General features: G+C 47.5%; 1 protein-coding gene across 1 annotated transcript; it reads right to left on the reverse strand.

The window, feature by feature from the left end:
• Positions 1 to 7,345: 7,345 nt before the first annotated feature.
• On the reverse strand, positions 7,346 to 14,741 carry LOC120964159 (uncharacterized). Its single transcript, XM_040388583.3, has 11 exons — positions 14,503 to 14,741; positions 11,077 to 11,190; positions 10,588 to 10,668; positions 10,247 to 10,360; positions 9,417 to 9,527; positions 8,874 to 8,939; positions 8,665 to 8,733; positions 8,445 to 8,588; positions 8,086 to 8,356; positions 7,916 to 8,004; positions 7,346 to 7,802 (listed from the first exon to the last, which is right to left on the reverse strand). Exons 3-11 carry the CDS (start codon positions 10,663 to 10,665, stop codon positions 7,671 to 7,673), a joined length of 1,074 nt encoding a protein of 357 aa, XP_040244517.1. The 5' UTR covers positions 10,666 to 10,668; positions 11,077 to 11,190; positions 14,503 to 14,741; the 3' UTR covers positions 7,346 to 7,670.
• Positions 14,742 to 23,405: the final 8,664 nt, after the last annotated feature.

A 23,405-nucleotide genomic window follows, 5' to 3' on the forward strand; every position in this document is an offset into this window, starting at 1 on the left:
CGGCGATCGTCGAGGCGTGCTGGATGATAGCCGGCCGCACCGCCTCCAGCTCCTCGTTGGCCTCCTGCCACTAGGTGGTCAGCTGGGCCAAATCCAGCCCAGGATACCAAGCTCGGACGAACTCCAGCGCCCGCCTGGCGCCTGACCGAGCTACAGAAGCCTTCCAGGCCTCGAAGCGGCCAACCGCTACCTCCAGCCAATCGGCAGTCCGACTGGGGGTATGGGGAACCACCTCGCCAGGCCAGAGGGCGGCCAGCACTTGCGCCCCAACGCGCTGAAGACGGCGGAGCATGCAGTGAGCCGGCTGGAGGCGGGCTCGGATCGCCAGAAGCTGCTCCTCAAGCGACCGGCGAGCATCCGGCGCGATCTCAGCCCCAGCCTGCCTTTGCGCGTCGCGGCGGGCCTCGATGACTTGGTTGGCGGCAATGGAGTAACCAGGGAAGTACTCTGCGCAAGTAAAAAAACAACAAAACAAGGTCAGAAAATGGACCAAATGGCAGGCGGCAAGCAAAGGGACGAAGAAGAAGGCGGCCTACCGTCAACCAAATCTTTGATCTGGCCATAGCCGTCGCTCAGCGCTTGCCTTGCCTCAGCCCAGCTCGCCGCCTCGGTCTCGTATTCGGCTTGGAGGGCAGCCTCGCTGTCCTGCGCCGCCTTCAGGGCCACCTTATGGCTCTCCTCCTGGTCGGCCAGCTTCTTGACCAAGCGGTCACGCTCCTGAGCCAAGGCGTTGCACTCGGCTTCCTTGGCGCGAAGGGCGGTCAGGGCCCCACCCAACTGGTCCCTCAGGTCAACATTGTCCTCCGCAGATATGGTAAAGAAAAAAAGGCAATAAGAAAGAAGTCGCCAGGAAAGATCCGGCCCGACTGCTCAGCAGTCGGCCTGAATCTCGGGGACTACACCCAGTGGGTGCGCTGACGCGCCCCCACGTGAGATAAAAGATGAAGCACTTACTCCGGCTCTCGGTCAGATCAATGGTCTTCTGGTTCAGCTCCCGGGCCTGGGAGTTGAAGGTAGCCGCGCGGAGGTTGTGATAGTCCTGCAAATAGGACAGAGGAGCAAATAAGAACAAGATAGCAATCGAAGTCTACTAATAAGTTCCAAGCCGCCTGCTCAGCAGCCGACTCGGAACTCGGGGACTACACCCAGTGGGTGCGCTGACGCGCCCCCACGGAAGAAATCAAGAACAAGAAACAAAAAAAGCGGGAAGACTCACCCGAATGGCCGTCCGCGTCGCGAGGAACTCTTGAGTACACTGCTTCAGCATGGTGGCTTGGGATTGAAGCCGGTTCTGGACTTCTTGCGCCGCCACGTTCAACACGGCCGTTCCACCACCCGGCGTCCACCCCGGCGAGCTGGCGCTGGCCGTCTCCAGATCCTGGGCCGACGAGCTAGAGCTCGCGGCCTTCTACGGGTCCGGCGCCGAAGTCGCCTTCCCTGCGCGCTGGCGCGATGGCGACCGGACCACAAGGTCTGCCCTCGCAGCCGGCTCGCCTCCAGCCGGTTGCACAGGAGGCGCGCTAGGCCGACTGCCTTGGTCCGCCCCAGTCGGCGATGGCGGTGCCGCCACCCTCTCCGGGACGACGACGTCACCCTCCTTCCTCTCCACCGCCAGCTGGTCGCCATCGGCTTCCTCCGATGGGAGCACCGGGATCTCAGGCGCCACAGCGCGAAGGGGGACGACAAGCTGCGGAGGCCGGTTACGCAGGGCCTCCGCCGCCCTCACTGCGGCTGCAGCCTCTGCCTGAGCCTTGGCCGCTGCGTTGGCTTGTGCCTCCGCCAACCTCTCCGTCGTCTCCTGCGCCGCCGTGGCAGCGGCCGCCCTCAGCTCCTCCGCCTCCCGCTCCTCCCATGCCTCCCACGCATTCCGCTCCGTCGCCGCTTGAAGCTCGGCACGGGGGTCCACGCGGCGGGCGCTTCCAGATCCTCCCGCCGCTCCAACCACGGAGGCGGCAGCGGTCCGCTCAAGAGAAAGCGGAGCCCTGTTTTTTTTAAGTCAAGACAAGGACTCAGAAGAATATCAACAAAAAAGAAGAAGGAATACGTGAGAGAATTGACACTTACGCCGATACCATTTGTGGCTGCTTCACCACCTTGCGGAAGCGGGCAGCCTTCGCGGCCGCCTCGTCCCGCTTGGTCGACGCCGCCGTGCTCTTGGGCTTCTTCGACCGACTGCCGAATAGGCTCGGCGCGGCCCGGCGCTTCTGTGCGCCGCCTCGGACAGCCGGCGCGGCAGATGAACCCGAGCCATGATGATCGGATGCCGGCTGGCGGCACGGGACGACCTCCGCCTCGTCATCATCCGGCCAGTCGTCGAAGCTGGCTCCAAGCCCGGAGCCGCCTGCCTCGCCGCCTCCCCCCACGATGTCGTCGTCCAGAGCGGCCGCCCCCAAGTCGGGGTCGTCCAAGTCGTGCGTCGTCCGGTCGGGGAGATATTGGCGCTCCACCCCCGCTGCCCCGGCTGCCGGTCGAAGGAGGGGGCTCTGTCAAGATAAACCGACTGGTCAGAGTCGGCCAAGAGAAACTTGGTGACAAAAGTAAAGAAGAGAAGAAAAAGAAAGCTTACCATAGGCGGGGGATTGGCACGGGATCAGTACGGCTCCTTTCCAAACTGTCACTCGTCGGCGAGCTTGCAGTTCGCAAGGTAGTTCACTATGTGAGCTACCTCTGCATGAAGCATCTCCTTGGTACACAGCCGACTCGGATCGAGTTGGCCGCTCATTTGACAAATCATATGAGGGCGGCCTTGGAGCGGGAGCACCCGGCGCGCCACGAAGGCGGCCAGCAAGTCGGGCCCGGTCAGGCCCTCCGACTGGACCAATACCCGGAGTCGCGCGACGGCGGCGGCTCCAGCAGGCGACAGTGTTCTGGCCCGATAGGACCATTGGGGCCGCCTTCCAGCTGGCGGGCTGGCTACATAAGCCGGCAAGTTGACGAAGTCGCCTTGCGGAGCGACGTTCTTCACATAGAAGTAGGATTGCTGCCAGAGCTTCACCGACTAGATCAGTGTGATGGGAGGAAAAGGGTTGTCGGCTACCGGCCTCCGCATCGCGATGAAGGCACCGCTCTGAGCCGGCACGCCCCTCATGGCGGTACCGAGCTTGGACTGGAAGAATCCCCCCCAGAGCTCGAGGGTGGGAAGGACGCCGAGGAAGCCCTCGCACAAAGTGACGAAGGTGGACAGCAGTACCACCGTGTTTGGAGTGAGGTGGTGCGGCTGGAGCTGGTAGAACTCGAGGAAGGAACGGAAGAAGCCGCTCGCAGGCAGGCCGAGGCCGCGCAGGCAGTGCGAGCGGAAGATTACCCGCTCGCCCTCCTCCGGCGCCGGCGAGATCTCCCTCTCCGGCGCAAGATGGACCCGCACATGATCCTTGCCGGGAAACCGCCACGTCTTGCGAAGGAAGTCGATGTGGTCCTCGTGGACGTTGGAGCCGTCCCAGTCTCCGCCACGTGACATGAGGGCAAGAAGCCGATGAAAAAGGCGCGGCGACGGCGAAAGCACGGCCCCGCGGCGGCGAAGCTGCGGGGTAGTGCGATGACTGGAGGGACGGTGCGGCAGCGAGGGGCTAAAGCGATGGAGAGGAAGAAGAAGAAGAAGATGGCGGAGCGAGGGCGAGCGTGCGAGCGTCTGCCGCTCCTCCGCCTCCCCCTATTTATAGCCTCGTGCGGTGAAGCCGAGGAGGCGAGGCGTAGGGGGGCGTGGGATTAACTGCGCCCACTCCCCCACGTCCCGCGATTATTGCGCCCTAACGGCATGCGGAAACTGCCGTTGGAAGGCGAATGGCCCGTTTTGGGCCACAGGAGATCCACACCTAGGCCGAGGCATGGAAGTGGCGGGCCCCGGCCTGCGGCGGCGTCCCATCACGCGCGTGGGCTGGCAGGCTCTCCCAGCCGGAGGGCGCCACATGGCGTGCAGGCGGCAAGCGGCCGGCCCGCAACCTGGCGTGCGCGCCAGCTGGTTCCCGCCTTCAGATTTCAAAGCCTCACCAAGACGGCGCACCAGATCAAAGCCGGCTCCTAGCTGCTGGCTCCTCAAGATAGGAAGCTGATTAAGCTTCTCGTCCTCCTTTTAGCCGCGAAGCCCAACCAGCTTCGGGGACTACTGTCGGAGTAAATGACCACGGGTAGCCTAACCGACTCCCCATGGCTCTTCAAAAATTATCGGGCCGATCGGGCCTTCAAGCACCCAAAGCACAGGGCCACCTTCCCCTGGCCGGCTATCTCACAGGCCGACTACTGGAAGGCGGCCCGACCCTGAAACAATCCCGAAGAAAGCCACAAGAAGGCCGACTCCAAGAAGCCGGCCACAAGAAGACCGACTCCACGATGTCGGCCACAAGAGGGCCGGCTCCCGGCAAGCGGCCAAGATTGCACCCTCAAGGACTGCACCCACATAACGGTGACGAGACGGGGCATGGCTACAGTAAAGCCTGCCACCCCCGAATCCCGGAGCACGCATGGCCACAGTGCGCCGTACGGATCGGCCATCCCCCGTCCGGCGCGGCACTGTTGCCATGTTGACCATGACGCCACCCACGACAGGCTGTCAGTACGGCCCGCGGGCGGCGGGCCCCTTCAGCCAGAGAGACGCTCAAAGGTGGCCAAGCCCCCCCAGTCGGCCTGGGGTGTAGCCGGCTACCTCACTCCCTCGAAGTATGTGCATCATTAAGGAGATAAGACGAGGTAAGACTACAGTCAGAGCCCGCCAGACGGCGGCACTGTAGCCATGCTTACCTCGGCAAAGCCCTCGTCATTAGGGGCGAGGCTACAGTAACCAGCTGCCGGCAATACCCTCAGGCGGTGGGGTCGGCCTATCGGCCAAGAGGCCGGCAGCCGGCGGGACCCACCAGTCGGCGGGCCCCAGCGGCCGGCGGAGAAGCCGGCGGGTACAGATACTGACGGCCTGGACCCGCATCCAGCCGGATTACCATTGTACCCCTGGGGGGTAGGCCTATATAAACCCCCCAGGGCACCCATGCAAAGGGTTGATCTCTTAGAGTTTTAGACACCACATAGAGAGAAGAGGAGAGCTAGCCTTGCCCTTCTTCTTCCTCTAGCCGAACAGCTCAAGGAGCCACTTGTAGCCACTTGTGTTGATCTAGTGATCATGCGGAGACCCCGCAGAGCAGGACTAGGGGTGTTATCTCCACGGAGAGCCCCGAACCTGGGTAAGATTCGCCGGCGTGCATGTCTTCGCCTTATCCCGTTTCCAGGCACCGGCGATGTCTTACTGGCTCCCACAATGATAAGCCACCCGTTGGCATATGTCGCACCTACCACCCGACATCCATTATGGCAGACTTTGCTCGGTGCCCATGACCATTTCGGCAGTGGAGGTGGTATTGGTGATGGCGACATGGTTTTCATCTCATATCTGAATCTACAACCACAACCACACGGTAGTGTCAGATATGCCCAGATGCTTAGAAAATTTACCGTTTGGGGTTTAGGATTTTTATAGTTTAAATTTATATTCGAATTTGCGGGTTTCCACATACGGATGTACTTGAAATTATACTAATAGAGCGATGCATCTACAATTATATTACATTGAACTAATAATCTTGCAATCTACACTACTCATATAACCTTAATTTTAGTGTGTCGATTGCTACCTCTTGAGCACTGCGTTGGTTTTCCTTTGAAGAGGAAAGGGTGATGCAGCAAAGTAGCATAAGTATTTCCCTCAGTTTTTGAGAACCAAGGTATCAATCCAGTAGGAGGCTACGCGCGAGTCCCTCGTACCTACACAAAACAAATAAATCCTCGCAACCAACGCGATAAGGGGTTGTCAATCCCTTCACGGTCACTTACGAGAGTGAGATCTGATAGATATGATAGGATAATATTTTTGGTATTTTTATGATAAGATGCAAAGTAAAATAAAAGCAAAGTAAAAAAGCAAAGGAAATAACTAAGTGTTGGAAGATTAATATGATGAAGACAGACCCGGGGGCCATAGATTTCACTAGTGGCTTCTCTCAAGAGCATAAGTATTTTAAGGTGGGTGAACGAATTACTGTTGAGCAATTGACAGAATTGAGCATAGTTATGAGAATATCTAGGTATGATCATGTATATAGGCATCACGTCCGAGACAAGTAGACCGACTCCTGCCTGCATCTACTAATATTACTCCACTCATCGACCGCTATCCAGCATGCATCTAGAGTATTAAGTTCATGAAAACAGAGTAACGCCTTAAGCAAGATGACATGATGTAGAGGGATAAATTCATGCAATATGATAAAAAAACATCTTGTTATCCTCGATGGCAACAATACAATACGTGCCTTGCTGCCCCTACTGTCACTGGGAAAGGACACCGCAAGATTGAACCCAAAGCTAAGCACTTCTCCCATTGCAAGAAAGATCAATCTAGTAGGCCAAACCAAACTGATAATTCGAAGAGACTTGCAAAGATAACCAATCATACATAAAAGAATTAAGAGAAGATTCAAATATTGTTCATAGATAATCTTGATCATAAACCCACAATTCATCGGTCTCAACAAACACACCGCAAAAAGAAGATTACATCGAATAGATCTCCATGAGAGAGGGGGAGAACATTGTATTGAGATCCAAAAAGAGAGAAGAAGCCATCTAGCTACTAACTATGGACCCGAAGGTCTGAAGTAAACTACTCACACTTCATCGGAGAGGCTATGGTGTTGATGTAGAAGCCCTCCGTGATGGATGCCCTCTCCGGCGGAGCTCCGGAACAGGCCCCAAGATGGGATCTCGTGGGTACAGAAGGTTGCGGCGGTGGAATTAGGTTTTTGGCTCCGTATCTGATTGTTTGGGGGTACGTAGGTATATATAGGAGGAAGGAGTATGTCGGTGGAGCAACAGGGGGCCCACGAGGGTGGAGGGCGCGCCCTGGGGGTAGGCGCGCCCCCCTACCTCGTGGCCTCCTCTTTTGTTTCTTGACGTAGGGTCAAAGTCTCCCGGATCATAATCTTCCTAAAAATCACGTTCCCGAAGGTTTCATTCCGTTTGGACTCCGTTTGATATTCCTTTTCTGTGAAACTCTGAAATAGGCAAAAACAGCAATTCTGGGACTGGACCTCCGGTTAATAGGTTAGTCCCAAAAATAATATAAAAGTGAATAATAAAGCCCAATAATGTCCAAAATAGTAGATAATATAGCATGGAGCAATCAAAAATTATAGATACGTTGGAGACGTATCATCGATGCAAGTATAGTTTGGCACCAATCCACACATATGATTTAATTTTTAACCTCTACTTCTATTTTATGAACAACCCGATAGTATATTACCTTTCCTTAGCATGATCTTAATATGGTTCCTCGTAATTTTTGTTTTAAATATAACATTCATTTTTAATTTAATTATTTATTCAAACCTTATACATACAAAATAACCGCAAGCTTTTGTGCTAACACAATGTACATTTTCCAAGTTAACAAAGTTGAGCACATTACATAACCAGTTCAAATAAGTAACAAATTACTTGAAATGTCTAATAGTTAACATATGACCACAATTTATAATTTACTTCCTATATAACTCGCATGCCCTACACATCTACCTCCAGCATTAGGAAGTACATGATCAACTTATTATTCTCTTTCACCACATTCACTTCAATGATAGATCTAATTGAAATTGGAAATCTTGGAAGAAACTCCTTCCAGCCATATGTCAAACCAAGACAACCATCATCAGCAGAAATGGAGTATGCACCTTGCACTTTAACATCACCTCTGCGATTGATAAGTGTAACTTCACCTTCTCTTGGCAAGCATAGTTCTTCAGTAATAGACCTGTAAGTGTCTGCAAATGCAAATTTCAGAATGATACATGGTGCATAGTTGGGGACACGTTATATGAACTAGTTACGTACTTAGTTAATATACTTGGTACTGTTCCAGAAGAACGTCACTTACAAGCATGCAATTGATGTCAGTGCTACTCATCTCCATTTTGAAAGAACGGACAAGCCCTTTCATGTAAGTTGGTTGAACTTCATTTGTAGCTACAAATTGCAACAAAAACTCATTAAATAAAGAACAACTAGTAGTACACATGCATAATTGATACAAGCTAAAAATCTTACCAAGAACCTTCTTTCCATCATGCCATACAAGCTTATCTCGGTAAACAAATGCAATCATAGTCACCAAGTCTTCTTTGAAGTGGAAACAAACTCGATCACCATCATCAATATCATGAGTAATCACAAATTCTTGCCACCCACTTCCACACACAAACGTCATTGCAGAAGCTTTTACAAGTTTAACTTTGTAATTACTTTGATACATATCTTCAATATTTATCGTATCTTCACCCATCTCGTTAACCTTTTCATGAAGATTGCAAGGTATTGTCTAGGACACATTTGTAAAAAATAATTTAGAAAAATAAACATATGTCGCATTCAAGATACACGGAAGTGTTGTTATCTATCTTACATACCAAAAATTCTCTATGTAAAGATACCATTGGAAGGCTGAAAAATTGTTTGTCTCTCTTCATTGGCATGCAGGGACCTCGTGGTTTCCCACAAGCATAACACGCATCAGAAAGAAAGTACCCCATTTGATGGGCGGTAACATGGTACTGCTTTCCAAACAAAAGTTAATGAGATTAAATATTTTATAAATTAAAACCTAAAGCAAATAAGAAAGTATACAACCTCGTATTTTGGCGTCACATTTTTGAATCTCGGTGGATAGTTTAAAGGAGGAACATCTGTATTGTCCTTCTTCATGCATTATGAACACAAAATGACATTGTAATTGATAGGATACTTTTACATGTAAATTGCATTCAAAAATATCGATTGAGAATATTGGTTAGATTTTGTAGTACTAGTTGTCTTCTATTACAAAGCACACAACTTACCTGACTTCCAAAATTTAGCGTTGCTTCCGTCCTCTTCTTATTTTTGTGCCCACGAGTTATATTATACTACAAAATGTCGATTTTTTAGGTTATGTGTCACCAATTTGCCAATCAAAGGTACTAATAGGAATAAAACTTCCATCATGCATGTCCATGCTATCTGAATGTCATATCCAACAATCAGGAAACCTAATTTAAATTGATTACAATTATTGAACCATATCATATGTAAAATATGTAAATTATTGAACCATATCATATGTAATCTACATTCATATCATATGTAAAATACTTAGAGCCTAAGTAACATATTGAACCATTATTTCTTATAATATGCAAATTCTTCATATAATTGGGCACAATATTCCCAAAGCTCAATTCAATTGCAATCACTTGAGAAGAAAAATAAATATAATAAATTCATCTCCTTATCTTAAATATGTTACTTAACTTTGTGAAATTATTTTGAATGTTAACATATAGTACACAAAAAAATATTTTATGTACACAACTTATATATAATGCTTCCAAATAGAAGTATACCTTGCACTTGGTAATCCATTTTTCTTGAATGGAACTACTTTGGATGGTTGGACTCCTCACTACATTGTTTCTGTTCATGCGCTCATTGTTCCTTCCATCATGTCGATTCAGCTGACACAAAAAATTTACGACTATCCACAAAATGAACATGACAAATAAAATATACAACTAAACTTGTAATTGGCGAACACATATCTAGCACAATATAAAAAATATTAAATATAATATCGTTTTTGTATGTAATAAGCACATAATAAGTAATGAAGAACTTTAGATTTAAAATTGAACATTCTTATATATAAATTTGAAGGTTGGATTTCAAGATATTCACTAGATTAAAACCTAGAAAAACACTTCACAAATATTATTTCTAAGTTTTCTAATTACATGTGAACTATGAGTTGATCTTTGTTTCTTTATCTTCATATCTCCCGTGACTTCGGTTGAATCTCATGTGTAGTGATGAACCAAGCATTGTGGGGCAAAAAATCACCCTATTAGCATTTTCATTAAACATGTTTGGAAAAAGATACTAGTAAACGAGTCACGTTACAGCATAGCAACAACTTACTATAGCTAGCAATAATTCCTTTGGCGATAGCTATAAGTGCCAATTTTATTAGAATCTTTGGGGTAATAGATTAGACAAGACATGAATTCTTCTAAATTTTAATATTACTCAATTGCCAATATTTATCACAAATACTAGTGTACATAACAGGGAAGATTATATAGATAGATATTTTGCAAGTTATAAATAGAAATAAACAATTGTTTCATATTCAAAACCAAGCAATATACATAAAAAGTTCTTACAATTATACATGTACCTTTCTTTTGCTCGAACTACTAGGTACATCAGAAGTACTCTTAAATCTTGCACTCCTCAAGTCATACCTCCTATGAACATTCTCATCTCTCACTCTATCAATATGATCAACCGCCTAAATAATTGGACACGCAATAACATATATTAAGAAACACAATCCAGAGGACTTAATCGATTTCATCATTAGTATAGAAAAAAAACAGTAGCACAATACATCATAGGACAATGTGTTGCATTGTACAATATATATGCAACTGATACTCATACATTAATAATATTTCCTTGTTTTGTACATGTAATAAGGCAATGGATACACAACACAACTAATATTCAGACGTTTACCTTCATATTGTCAGAGTTGGTCACTACATCACAACCATTTTTCAGATTTGAAGATCTCACGTCATGTTGTCCATCCATGTGCTGCAAGTATAAATATTAAATACGCAAGAAAAAAATTACAACAAAATTAACAAGATTATATACAAATTAGATTTTGTATAGAAATGAAAGCCATTAATAGAACAGATAGTTCCACACAACTTCCTTCGTACAGGCAAACAATTTCGTGAACATTAATTCTAAATGCAAATACCAGTGAAACTAATGACCATTATTACTTATGGCTCATCAGTATATTGTACATAGTAGACCAAAGTCAACTTCACACACTAACCATATAGCTTAATTTCCAAAAGTTATCAGAAATGGTACCATATCTTAGAAAAGATTCAATATAAGAATGAATTTGGATTGGTCAAATTTAATAAAGGTGGGGTTCATGTTCAGAACGTAGTAACAAATTTGTAGAGCTTTGAACTAGATAGGTACCTCACTTATGCTAGAACTGCTTCGCAAATAACCACGGATCTTGACGCTTGAACTCCTCAAGTCATAGCGTCGATTCAACTTCTCATTATTACTTGCATCCTTGCAATCCACCTCCTAGAAATATCATCACCCAAGAACAAATATTTAGAACGAAAATGTAGCACCTTCAATCGGATATGCTATTTGTAGAGAAAACCAGAAAAGACAATAAAACAGATAGTTAAACATTCTATGTAGCATAAGAACTAAGCAAATCCAGTGCCTAGATGAATATATGAAAAAGAAATTTCAACATTTCAATATTTACCGTCCGTAATTTGAAAAATCAAATACAAATCCAAGATTTGGGAGGAAGAAAACCAGGCAGCAAGACGAAGGAAGAAGAAGTGGTGGTTGAGTGAGAGGTAGTGGGTATGCTCACATAAGCGACACCATCCTCTCGGGTCCCATAAAACTGTTGTTGTAAAAAACCCTTCCCCAATCGTCCCATTTTTCTTCTCATGTTGCCACCACATCATCATCTAGAAATGAGCAGTATCTACACTTTTCATCCACTACCTACCACTGAAGGTTGCATATTCGCGCGCACAATGCAAAACTACTTCCAAGATCAAGAGGAGCGACAACGATTCATCTATAGTTTAAGAATTCAGTTGTTTTCACCACTTGATGACACCAGTTAAGTTTTCTATCTTTGATTAGTATCTTATTCTATACTTACGCCTTTTCACATTTCACAGTTTCAGCTTCATCCATGATGAAGTATAGATCCATTTGCTACTATGGTCATAACCTACTGAAAATCCTCATGTTCTACATATTCAACTACCACATATATAGATCCATTATAGAGAAATTAATACTTGATACTCAAATTGTTGTGCATGTTACTTTGTGCTATAGTCAGCCCTTACCTTTATCACAGATTTTTAATTAACATTACAATCTTCAAATACAGACATTTATCACAATTTTTATTTATACAAGCTAATTAAATAGCAGGAGTGAGAATTTATCAATTTGAATAGACGTTCTCAAGTTTTTAGCTACATTTGATGGTTTTCAAATAAACAATATTTGCAAAGTTTATATATTAAGTATCTATAAAATACAAAATATAACTCCTCTGTTGATCACTTACAAACGATTCTGACAATTTCAAATCCATTCTAATTTAGTAGAAACATGTCAACGTCATGTCATGAAAGTATTAGTAGCTTGAATGAAGACCATATACTTATGAAAGCCATAACGAGGAAACTAAAGAAGACAATGTGTCCGACCTAAAGCAAGACATTGAAGATAGCAGATTCAAATACACAAGGTGGTTAAAATCGATTTAAGAAATTACATTTTGAATTCAAATAGTTGTACTGATATGCACAAACTAATATTGTTGCATAGTTGAACATGTATGACATGTGTTCTTTCTGATGAGAGGCGCAACAAAAAACTTCAATCAACTAAGCACACACCAAAATAATTAATGTTAGGTCTTGTTGACAAAACAAATAGGTTTGGTGTAATAAAACAACTACCAAGGAGATTTTCATTGGTAATGTTATTAAATTGTAAACATATCTTCAATTTTATGCGATTTCACCTCATCAGAAACCTGACATGGTTATGTATACATGTCATAGGCCTTGATTATGATGCTTCAAAGTTCAATCTTGTGTTATGAAAGGAACTTTGGCAATAGCATAATACTAATTAAGTTTTATATTACTCATGGATATGGTCTTGCTGAGGATATCATATAAGAAGTCTAAGTTGTCCTATCTATGGAATTAGAGGAGGTTGTGTATAAAAGTATTATGAGGGCATATCTTGTTGCCTGTCAGCTCCTTGGGAAATACCACACCCAAAAGGTCAAAACTATGTTGTTAAGATGCATCATGTTGAGGCATGCTACACAACAGCATTGCTTGTTAAACATCCTCATTTAACTTTGTTGGACAATGTATCAAAACTCAACGTATGAAGAACATTTGAGTGCAGGTGTGAAATCATTCCATCCTGAGTGGGTTACCAGTGAGGTAGTGACTTGGGAAGCCCACATCACTAGTAGGTTGGTTACCAGTGGTGTGCCACGGCCACACCACTAGTAACCACTTACTAGTCGCATGATACTAGTGGTGTGCTGCTTACATCCCACTAGTGACAATTTTGGCACGCTACTAGTAGGCTTTGCTGTACTAGTGGTTGTGTTGCAAGAATAATCATATTTATGCATGGGTCCATGTGACCTTTTTCTATAATTAGAAAGAAAATCTTGTTTCGGCATTTAAATGTGCGAAACCATGGAAAATGGAAGCATGCCAACATGAATTTTGCTATATAAATAGGATTTTCTAACAGTTGTAAAAATCAGAAGATGAAATATGCAAGATAAGTTACATAATATGTAATGTATCTTATTTTTGGTAATTTAACCACATCTAAAAAATCTTTGTATTACCAATTTCACATGAACAAGTTTCTACCCATTATATTCTTGTTTTTAATCATTTTGTAAGTTGTAAATGTGATCATTAATTACCATGTACAAACTAAGAAATTGTATGAACCTAAGTTCACATAATAAAAGGAAAGAACATGGAAGATCAACTCTCAAAATAGAGAAATAAGCTAATGAACAAAGAGTATCACTTACATCCTTCACTAGTCAAGGCGAGACAAGGAAAATGTTTAGTGAAACAAAATTGCATTGATTAGTATAATGCACATGTGCATTATGACGATGACAAAAGAAGATCAGAGTTTTGAACATGTGTGATAGCTTCTCTACCATTCAGGTATTTGGAAAATCGCTTCCATCACAGGAAACTCCTTAATAAAGAATGGAAGAGGATGGAGGATCGCTTCAAAAAGAAACTTAACAATTGGAAAGGAAAGCTTTTGTTCCATGGGGACATGATAATCCTTGTCAATGTGATACTCACTATCCTACCGATGTGTATGATTTTATTATTTGAGATACCAAAAGAGGTACGAAAAACAATGGAATATTACAGATCCATATTTTTCTGGAAATGTGATTAATAGAAAAGAAAGTATCAGTTGGTCATGTGGACTGTTATATGCAAGTAAAAAATACCAAGGTGGACTAGTCATCGAGGATCCCATTATAATGCTTACCTCCTCACATGTGGTTGTACAAATTACTTAACAAGGACAATGTTTGGCAGGAATTCCTATGGAATAAGTACCTCCACTCAAAACCACTACACGCGTGACATCAAAGCACTAGGATTCTCCTTGTTGGAAAGGTATAATGGGAGTCGCTATTTTCCACAAGAATTCTTTTGGACATTCAATCTGTCTTTGAAGATCAAGATCTTCAACTGGTAATTGCATCTAGGGGGGATCTTAACTAAGGATAATCTAGCCAAAATACGACGAAAGGGAAACAAGAAACATTACCTTTGTATTGGCGACAAATTAAACTGTGTCCTAATATGTGTCCGGTGCTGCTTGTGCCACGCAGCCGTGCGACCAAAGACGTGGGCGGTGTGAGAGAGAAAGAGAGGGGGAGTAGGTGGTGGTGGTGAGGTTAGGGGCGGCCGGGAGAAGAGAAGGGGCGAGCGGAGGAAGGCGAGAGATTGGGAGAGGGAAAGCAGATCTGGAGAGGGGAATGGTGGCGGCTGAGGTTGGGAGATGTTCGGGGAGAGAAAAAATTTAGTTTAGGGTTAGGTTAGGTCGTGTGGTTTTTTTTGGCTCATTTCAATCCCCCCCTAATTTGCGCCCACTCTCATCTTTACCCCTAAAAACAAATCATGTGCTCAACTTTGCACCTCTTTCGTCAACTTCGCTTATGGAAATACCCCTCTGAGCCGTTTCTGTCCGGTCAATGGCCTTTGACCATCTAAGGGATGTTTCCTCGGCATTTTTGCCCCTCTGTGGATATGTCCCTTATGGGTGGGACCCACTGAGGGAGTCCTGGACTAAGGGGTCCTCGGGCGTCCGACCTATAATCCATGGGCCGGACTGACGGGCTGTGAAGACACGAAGACCGAAGACTATACATGTGTCCGGATTGGACTCTACTTGGTGTGGAAGGCAAGCTAGGCGGCCGATTATGAAGATTCCCTCTTATGTAACCGACCTCATGTAACCCTAGATCTCTCCGGTGTCTATATAAACCGGAGAGCATAGTCCGGATAGGACAGGTTCATTACCATATACTCATAGGCTAGACTTCTAGGGTTTAGCCATTACGATCTCGTGGTAGATCAACTCTTGTAATACTCATATTCATCGAGATCAATCAAGCAGGAAGTAGGGTATTACCTCCATAGAGAGGGCCCGAACCTGGGTAAACATCGTGTCCCCCGTCTCCTATTACCATCGATCCTAGACGCACAGTTCGGGACTCCCTACCCGAGATCCGCCGGTTTTGACACTGACATTGGTGCTTTCATTGAGAGTTCCACTGTGCCGTCGACGAAAGGTTTCATGTCCCCTTCAATCGTCAGTAATGGCGTGGTCCAGGGAGAAACCTTTCTCCCTGGACAGATATTTGTATTCGGCGGCTTCGTACTGCGGGCCAACTCGCTCGGCCATCTGGAGCAGATCGATAGCTACGCCCCTGGACATCAGGTCAGATTCGGAAGCCTGAACTACGTCGTGGACATCCGTGGAGACTTGATCATCGACGGATTCGAGACCGGAGCAACCGCTCCCCTTCGCCCCGATGAACATGGCTCAAGCCTGTCATCGGGCCACATCCAGGAGATAGCTCCTGTAACAACTCTGGCCCTAGATCCGGAGCAGATCAAGTCGTCCGAAGATGGGAAACTCAACCCCATCAAGGGGGCTACCAATTTGGCGGCGTTGGAGCCGCATGCAGATCCCAGTTCATACGATACTTGCATCAACGGAACCCCGGACTTGTCTCCGGCATGGAGTTCCGAACCCTGCGAACCCGCGGATACCGAACTTGATCGGCTATCGATCTTCAAGTTCAGCGCCGTGGATATCTTCCAACACTCGCCCATGGGCAACCTGCTAAACTCACTAGACAACCTATCCCTGGCAGACGGCTCGTTGCCGAACTATGTTCGGTTCGACCTTACAGCGGATGATGGAGAATTTTGCTTCCCACCCGCCACCCACTTCATAGCTAACGTCGAGGACCCAATCAACACGCCCGACCAGTGCTCCGAAGACATCGCCGGTCTGGACGACGATGGGGGGCAAAGCCAAAGCTTACTATCCGCTAGACACGGGGCAACCACTTCCTGGTATGACGTGTGTATGGTAGACACACCCAACGACGATCTCGACGAGGACAAGGCGGATCTAGTCGAGGATAGACCTCCTGGTACATAGTCCGCCGGAGGTGCTTCACAGTGTGGCCCAACATAGAGGAGCCGCACACCCTCTCTGCTTCACCAACTAGGTAATGGAGCATGAATTTCCAGACGGGTTTAAACCCATCAACATTGAATCATATGATGGAACAACAGATCCCACAGTATGGATTGAGGACTTCCGCCTCCATATCCACTTGGCTCGTGGAGACGACCTTCATGCCATTAAATACCTGCCTCTCAAGCTTAAAGGGCCAGCACGGTACTGGCTAAACAGTTTGCCAGAAAATTCTATTGGCGGCTAGGAAGATCTGGAAGACGCCTTTCGTTACAACTTCCAAGGAGCATATGTCCGGCCACCAGATGCCGATGACTTCAGTCATATTGTCTAGCAGCCCGGCGAGTCAGCCAGGGAGCTCTGGACTAGGTTCCTAGTCAAAAAGAATCAAATCATCGACTGTCCGGACGCGGAAGCCCTCGCGGCCTTCAAACATAGCGTCCGGGATGAATGGCTAGCACGTCACCTCGGCCAGGAAGGACCTAAATCCATGACAGCCCTTACCGCTCTAATGACTCGCTTTTGTGCGGGAGAAGACAACTGGCTCGCTCGCAAAAGCAACAATGCCAGCGACCCGGGCACTTCCGAAATCCGAGACGGCAACGGCAAGCCACGACTTAATAAGCATAACAGTCGCAGCAACAACGAAAGATTGCAGGACATAGCGGTCAACGCCGGATTTCACAATCCGAAACCTGGTCAACGGAAGAAGCCATTTAAGGCCAAACAGGACGGACCATCCGCCCTTGACAGGATATTAGACCGACCCTGTCAGATTCACGGCCACCCTGATAAGCCAGCCAATCATACCAACAGAAATTGTTGGGTCTTCAAGCAGCCAGGCAAGCTTAATGCCGAATACAAAGGGAGAAGGCCACCAAGCGATAAAGACGACGGCAAGGCGCACCAGCCGAACACCGGGGGCCGGAAGCAGTTTCCCTCTGACGTTCGATCAATACCGGAGCGGAAATAGCAGTTCGGCTTCCGCCACCCACCCACTATGATGGCAGGATTTACACCACGCGTACATCACTACGCGCTCAAGATACCATGGGCATCGGCGGAAGCACAATATGGACAACCCCGCAAGCATTCCCGTAACATTTTTCTTGTCCATTTTCTTTATTTTTCTTTATTATAAACAGGTGACCGACAGGACTGGATATACAACGGACTCTGTCGGAGTTCGGATCTGCACACTCACCTAAGGGGTTACTTCATGTTAAGGAATCCCCTCCCAGAGGACGGGCGGCGCAGACGTGCGACAAGAGGTCCAAAATAGCTTTTTGTAGACCGCACTCTTTATTCTGAGCCTGTACTATGCCTTTTTCCTCCGTACCCGATCCCGAGCATGTCAAATAGCCGGGTTGTGGTTTTTCTCTTCTTTATATATATATGAATTTATCATTGGCTTATTGCTCCACTCCCAATGAAACTCATCCGAACTAACCTTCTATACTCATTTTTACAATGAGTACGGCCGTAACGGCGGTGTTACAAGACGCACCTCGGCATAATATGCCAGGGGCTCGGTATGGGAACAAATGAGTCGCCAATAAAAGTCCGAACAACTCTCTAGCGTACTTCGGCGTCGCAAGTTTGGCCTTATATGCATCAGCTCCGAATCATTGTCTTTGGTCAATAGTTGGGTTGCCCGGCTTCTATGCTTGCTACCCTACGTTCCGTTCTATCGGCTAGGGTAGTAAAGGGAGCACTACTGCGATTGTGCCCTGGCTTTGACCGGATGAGCACCTCAGTAGAGAAAGCCGAAAACTGACTGTCATGATGCGGCGAGAGCTAGTCAACCACTTGACGACTTATTCGAATCTTTAGCGATTCTCCATGTCACACGAAGGGTCTTTTTCAGATCAAAACATGTAAGGCACAATATTACGATACGCCGCATACATACCAGGGGCTATGTCGTAGCCCCACCATAAAACTCCTATGGCTAAGTGAAAGTGTTAACGCCCTATAGTCTGATTGCTTGGTTCACCGCATTATCACCTCCTTTATGGACCAAGACGTTGGATAAAGAGTGATTCAATGCTTTTCCGAACGCCCCCGTATTTCCTATGAGGGGGCTGAAGCCGACGACTGGAAAACTTTCAAATTACATTAAAACGGCCGCACAGGAGGAATACAAGCTTTCGAGCACAAAAATAGGTTAACTATAAAGTTGTCTGTTACAACCCTTGTACACATCACTCGAATAGTATGTCTTTCGAGCACTGACCCTCTATCAAGCGGGCGGCCTCTAGGACGTCTCCAAAATAATGCTCCGGTTCCGGACGGCCTTGCCTTCGGGTGGACTCTTCGTCGCAATATTGATGGCCTTCATCTTCCCCCAGAATGTCTTGACTCGGGCGAAGGCCATCCGTGCACCTTCAATGCACGCCGGCCGCTTCACAACGTCGATACGTGGCACCGCGTCAGCAAGCCGCTGCACCAGGCCGAAGTAACTACTCGGAACAGGTTCAGTCGGCCACAAATGGACTACGACGTTCTTCATGGCAGCGTTGGATATCCTATGCAGCTCGGTCCACTGGGACATCTGTTCATTGAGCAACAGCGGGCGCCTCGACGCGCCAAATTGCGACCAGAAAAGCTTGCGCCTGATAAAACTGTGCCGCATCAGAAGAACTCTTCGGCAAGTCTAAAAAATTGTCCGGAGAACTCCATACTTGGTTAAGCTGAGCATAGTTCGGATCGCGGAACTTAGCCTGTAGCAGAAAGGGCTTGCCAGCCATAATCTCCCCAGCTTGCCAGATCTCCTCACGGGCAGCTCTGGATTCAGACCGCGCTTCTCTCGCCTCTCGTAAGGCCTTGTCAAGTTCAGCCGTTTTTGCTTCATTTTCCTTCTCAAGAAGTTTACAGTGGCTAGCCGCACTTTCTAACTCGCACGCCATGGTGGACATGGCCTCCTTGTCCTGGCGCCGCACGGCTTGTTCGGCCTTCAAGTCAGTCAATGCCTTTTCGGCAGCCGCATTACTCAACCGGGCCTGCTCCTTGGCCTAGGCTAGCTTCGCCCGAAGGACTTCCACGGCGGCAGCACCATCTGCATTGATGCACATTTTATGTCAAACTCTCTTCAGAGTCAAGCTTACATTATGAGCACATTGGTGTAAGGAATGCTCGAAATATATACCTTGCGAGTCGTCAAGACGCCTGTTGATCAAAGCAATGTCATCCTCTGCAATATCCAGCTTTAGCTGCAGTTCGATTACCCCCGAATTTCGGGCAGCGGCAGGAGGGGAGACAGCCTGCATTCCAAATTCAACCAAGGTTAGTACTTGAAAATATCTTTTTCGATCCTCCGATCACTACCTTTGGAAGGCGATCCGAGTCTCAGGGGCTACTGCATACACAACAGGTGCATTCTGTCAATTGGCAACATTACATCACAAACCTCAAAACCTCTCAGAAGGCTCATAAATGCCTCGTTCAACCCGCTCTTCGCAGATACAACCTTTTCGACAACCATATCCATTAAGGCACGGTGCTCCTCTGAAACGGACGCTTGTCACAGCATGTCCGTCAGCATCTCCGGCACTTCTGGGTCTTCGGACACCGCTGCCGGAGCACGACATTCCTTTGAAGGAATCCGCTTACCTGCCTCCAGCATTGTCTCCGGCTGTAAACTAGACAGTTCGGGGTCGTCATCCTTGACCCTCGAACCACGAGTGACAGAGGCACCACCTTCGGGTAGCTCCTTCCTCGTTTCCCGCGCTACTCGCCGGTCGGGAGGAGCCCTCCGGGACGACACCTCAAGATCATCCGCCCTATTGGGCGAGGAGACCGGAGAAGGCGTGTCACTCTCCATCATCTCTGGAAGAAGGTCCGCCGAGGAGGAGGACGATTGAGAAACACCAGGCGTTAACCTGCGAGGATGCACATATGCCGGAGGGTTCTTTCAGTAATAAGAAAGGAATGAGGTGAAAGCACAAGTGCTCCCTGGGTGGTTTTGGTAATTAATGTCAACATATCTCTTGTTGGACTAATGCTTCTATCTAGTATGTTTCAGATGAGTTCAAAAATGGAGTGGCATGCACTAGAGGATGTGGAACCCCTTCAAGATGCTGAGGACGAAGGATTGGCTCAAGCTCAAAGCTCAGGACCCTACATTTCTATTTTAGTGGTCCAAGATCACATTGAGTCCATAGGAAAGCCAATACTATTAAGAGGGGATGAGATGTTGCTTAATGGCTTGCTTGCTCAAAGTGCTTAGTGATATACTCCAAAGCCCTCAACCACTTTCTCATATCCATATATGTCCCAAACCTAAAAGTCAAACTCGGACCCACCGATTCTTTCTATCCGGCGCCACCGAGTTATCTTGACATAGCCACTGCCAGAAACCCTAATCAGTTCGGTCTCACCGATGGGATCTCGGTCTCACCGAGATGGGCATGCAAACTCTCTGTTGTCTGTCGCAATAATTTCGGTCCCACCGAGAATTGCAACCGGCCCCACCGAGTTTGCTTGGCCAACATTCTGTTTCACTTAGTACCCAAATCGGTCCCACCGAGTTTGTGTAATCGGTCAAACCGAGTTTTGGATTTACCCTAACCCTAGCACATCGATCCCACCGAGTTGATCCAGTCGGTCCCACCGAAACACCTAACGGTCACATTATGAACCAAATCGGTCTGACCGAGTTCTTTGAATCGGTCCCACCGAGTTTGGTGATTTGTGTGTAACGGTTAGATTTTGTGTGGAGGCTATATATACCACTCCACCCACTCTTCATTCCTGGAGAGAGCCATCAGAACATGCCTACACTTCCAATACATATTTTCTGAGAGAGAACCACCTACACTTGTGTTGAGGTAAAGATATTCCATTCCAACCACATAAATCTTGATCTCTAGCCTTCCCCAAGTTGCTTTCCACTCAAATCTTCTTTCTACCAAATCCAATCCTATGAGAGAGAGTTGAGTGTTGGGGAGACTATCATTTGAAGCACAAGAGCAATGAGTTCATCATCAACACACCATTTGTTACTTCTTAGAGAGTGGTGTCTCCTAGATTGGCTAGGTGTCACTTGGGAGCCTCCGACAAGATTGTGGAGTTGAACCAAGGAGTTTGTAAGGGCAAGGAGATCGCCTACTTCGTGAAGATCTACCCTAGTGAGGCAAGTCCTTCGTGGGCGACGGCCATGGTGGGATAGACAAGGTTGCTTCTTCATGGACCCTTCATGGGTGGAGCCCTCCGTGGACTCGTGCAACCGTTACCCTTCGTGGGTTGAAGTCTCCATCAACGTGGATGTACGATAGCACCACCTATCGGAACCACGGATAAAAAATCTCCATGTCTCCAAATTGCGTTTGCACACTCCAATCCCTTCTCTTTACATTCTTGCAACTTGCATGCTTTACTTTCCGCTGCTCATATACTCTTGTATGCTTGCATGCTTGCTTGATATGTATTGTGAATATTTAAACTTGTGCCAAAACTCCACCTCAACTTAAGAGAAATTAAAAACTGCAACTTTTCTTGATTAGAGTCTATTCACCCCCCCCCCCCCTCTAGACACCTCTTCTCGATCCTTTCATGAGGTATGGTTGAAGTACCCCGCTTCACTTACGGCCTGGCCAGAGGTTCGTCCTCATCATCAAGCTCTACATCAACATCGCTTGCCCGGTCCAAACTGACCGACGATGGCATTTTTCCTTTCTTGGAAGGTTTCCCCTCCTGGCCTCCAGAAGCAGCCCGCTTTTTGCCGTGGCAGACATCTCCTTTGGGCTCCCCGCTCTCGCCTCCCTGTGTAGACAACGGGTATGGAGTTGGGATCAACATCCACGTCAGTAGGGAAGATGCAGGGTCTTCGGGAAGGGGTGCCGGACACTAGATTAACACCGCTTTCTTTATCCAGTCCTGTATAAGGGCAGGTTGTTTAGTGTCTTGTCAAGAGATGCTTGAATGAAGGGTATGCGGGGATCGAATACTTACCGGAGTATCCGGATGATTGCAGTCGAGGCCGACGTCTTCGGTGGTGTCCGGCCATTGCTCTCGCTCCCCGAAATATAACTTCCACATTCCTTCGTGTGTAGTACCGAAGAAGTGCTGAAGAGTCCGCCGCCCTTCTGGACTGAACTTCCACATGCGGAGAGGCCGCCGTTGACACGGCAGGATTCGGCGGACCAGCATTACCTGAATGACGTTCACAAGATCGATGCCCTTCTCGGTAAGGCTTCAGAGGCGACCTTGCAGAGTCTGTACCTCATTAGCGGATTCCTAGTCCAACCCCTTGTTAATCCATGAAGCAAGCTGGGTCGGAGGGCCGGGTCGAAACGCAGGCGTAGCCGCCCACTTGGAGCCCCGTGGCTCGTTGACATAAAACCACCTCTGCTGCCATAGTTCGGAAGACTCGACGAAGGATCCTTCAAACCAAACCGCGCTGGCCAGCTTGTTTATTACAACGCTATCGCACTCTGCCTGCTCCCCCTCTATCACCCGCGGCCTCACATCGAAAGTCTTGAGCCACAAAGCAAAGTGCGGAGGAGTCCGGAGGAAGGCCTCACACGTGACGATAAATGTCGAGATGATGAGAACGGAGTCTGGGGCCAGATCGTGGAAATCTAGCCCACAGTAGAACATGAGCCCCCGGACGAAGGGGTTAAGCGCGAACCCTAACCCATGGAGGAAGTGGGACACAAATACTACCCTCTCGCCGGATTTGGGGATGGGAATAATATGCCCCTCGGCAGGAAGCCGATGAAGGATTTATGGGGTCAGGTACCTCGCTATGCGGAGCTTCGCAATATCCTCCTCCGTGACGGAAGAGGCCACCCACCGGCCTGAACGGCTGGACCCGGACATGATTGGGGCTGGTGTAAATTAGGGCTCGAGGGCTAGAACTTGAGGTGGCTGGGGTTGAGGAAGAAGCAAGCGCGGAGGAAAAGGACAAGTCCAGGTCCCTATATAAAGGCCCAGAATGTCGACCGTCCCCTCCT

Source organism: Aegilops tauschii, chromosome 5 (assembly GCF_002575655.3).
Source record: "Aegilops tauschii subsp. strangulata cultivar AL8/78 chromosome 5, Aet v6.0, whole genome shotgun sequence".
Taxonomy (NCBI): Eukaryota; Viridiplantae; Streptophyta; class Magnoliopsida; order Poales; family Poaceae; genus Aegilops; species Aegilops tauschii.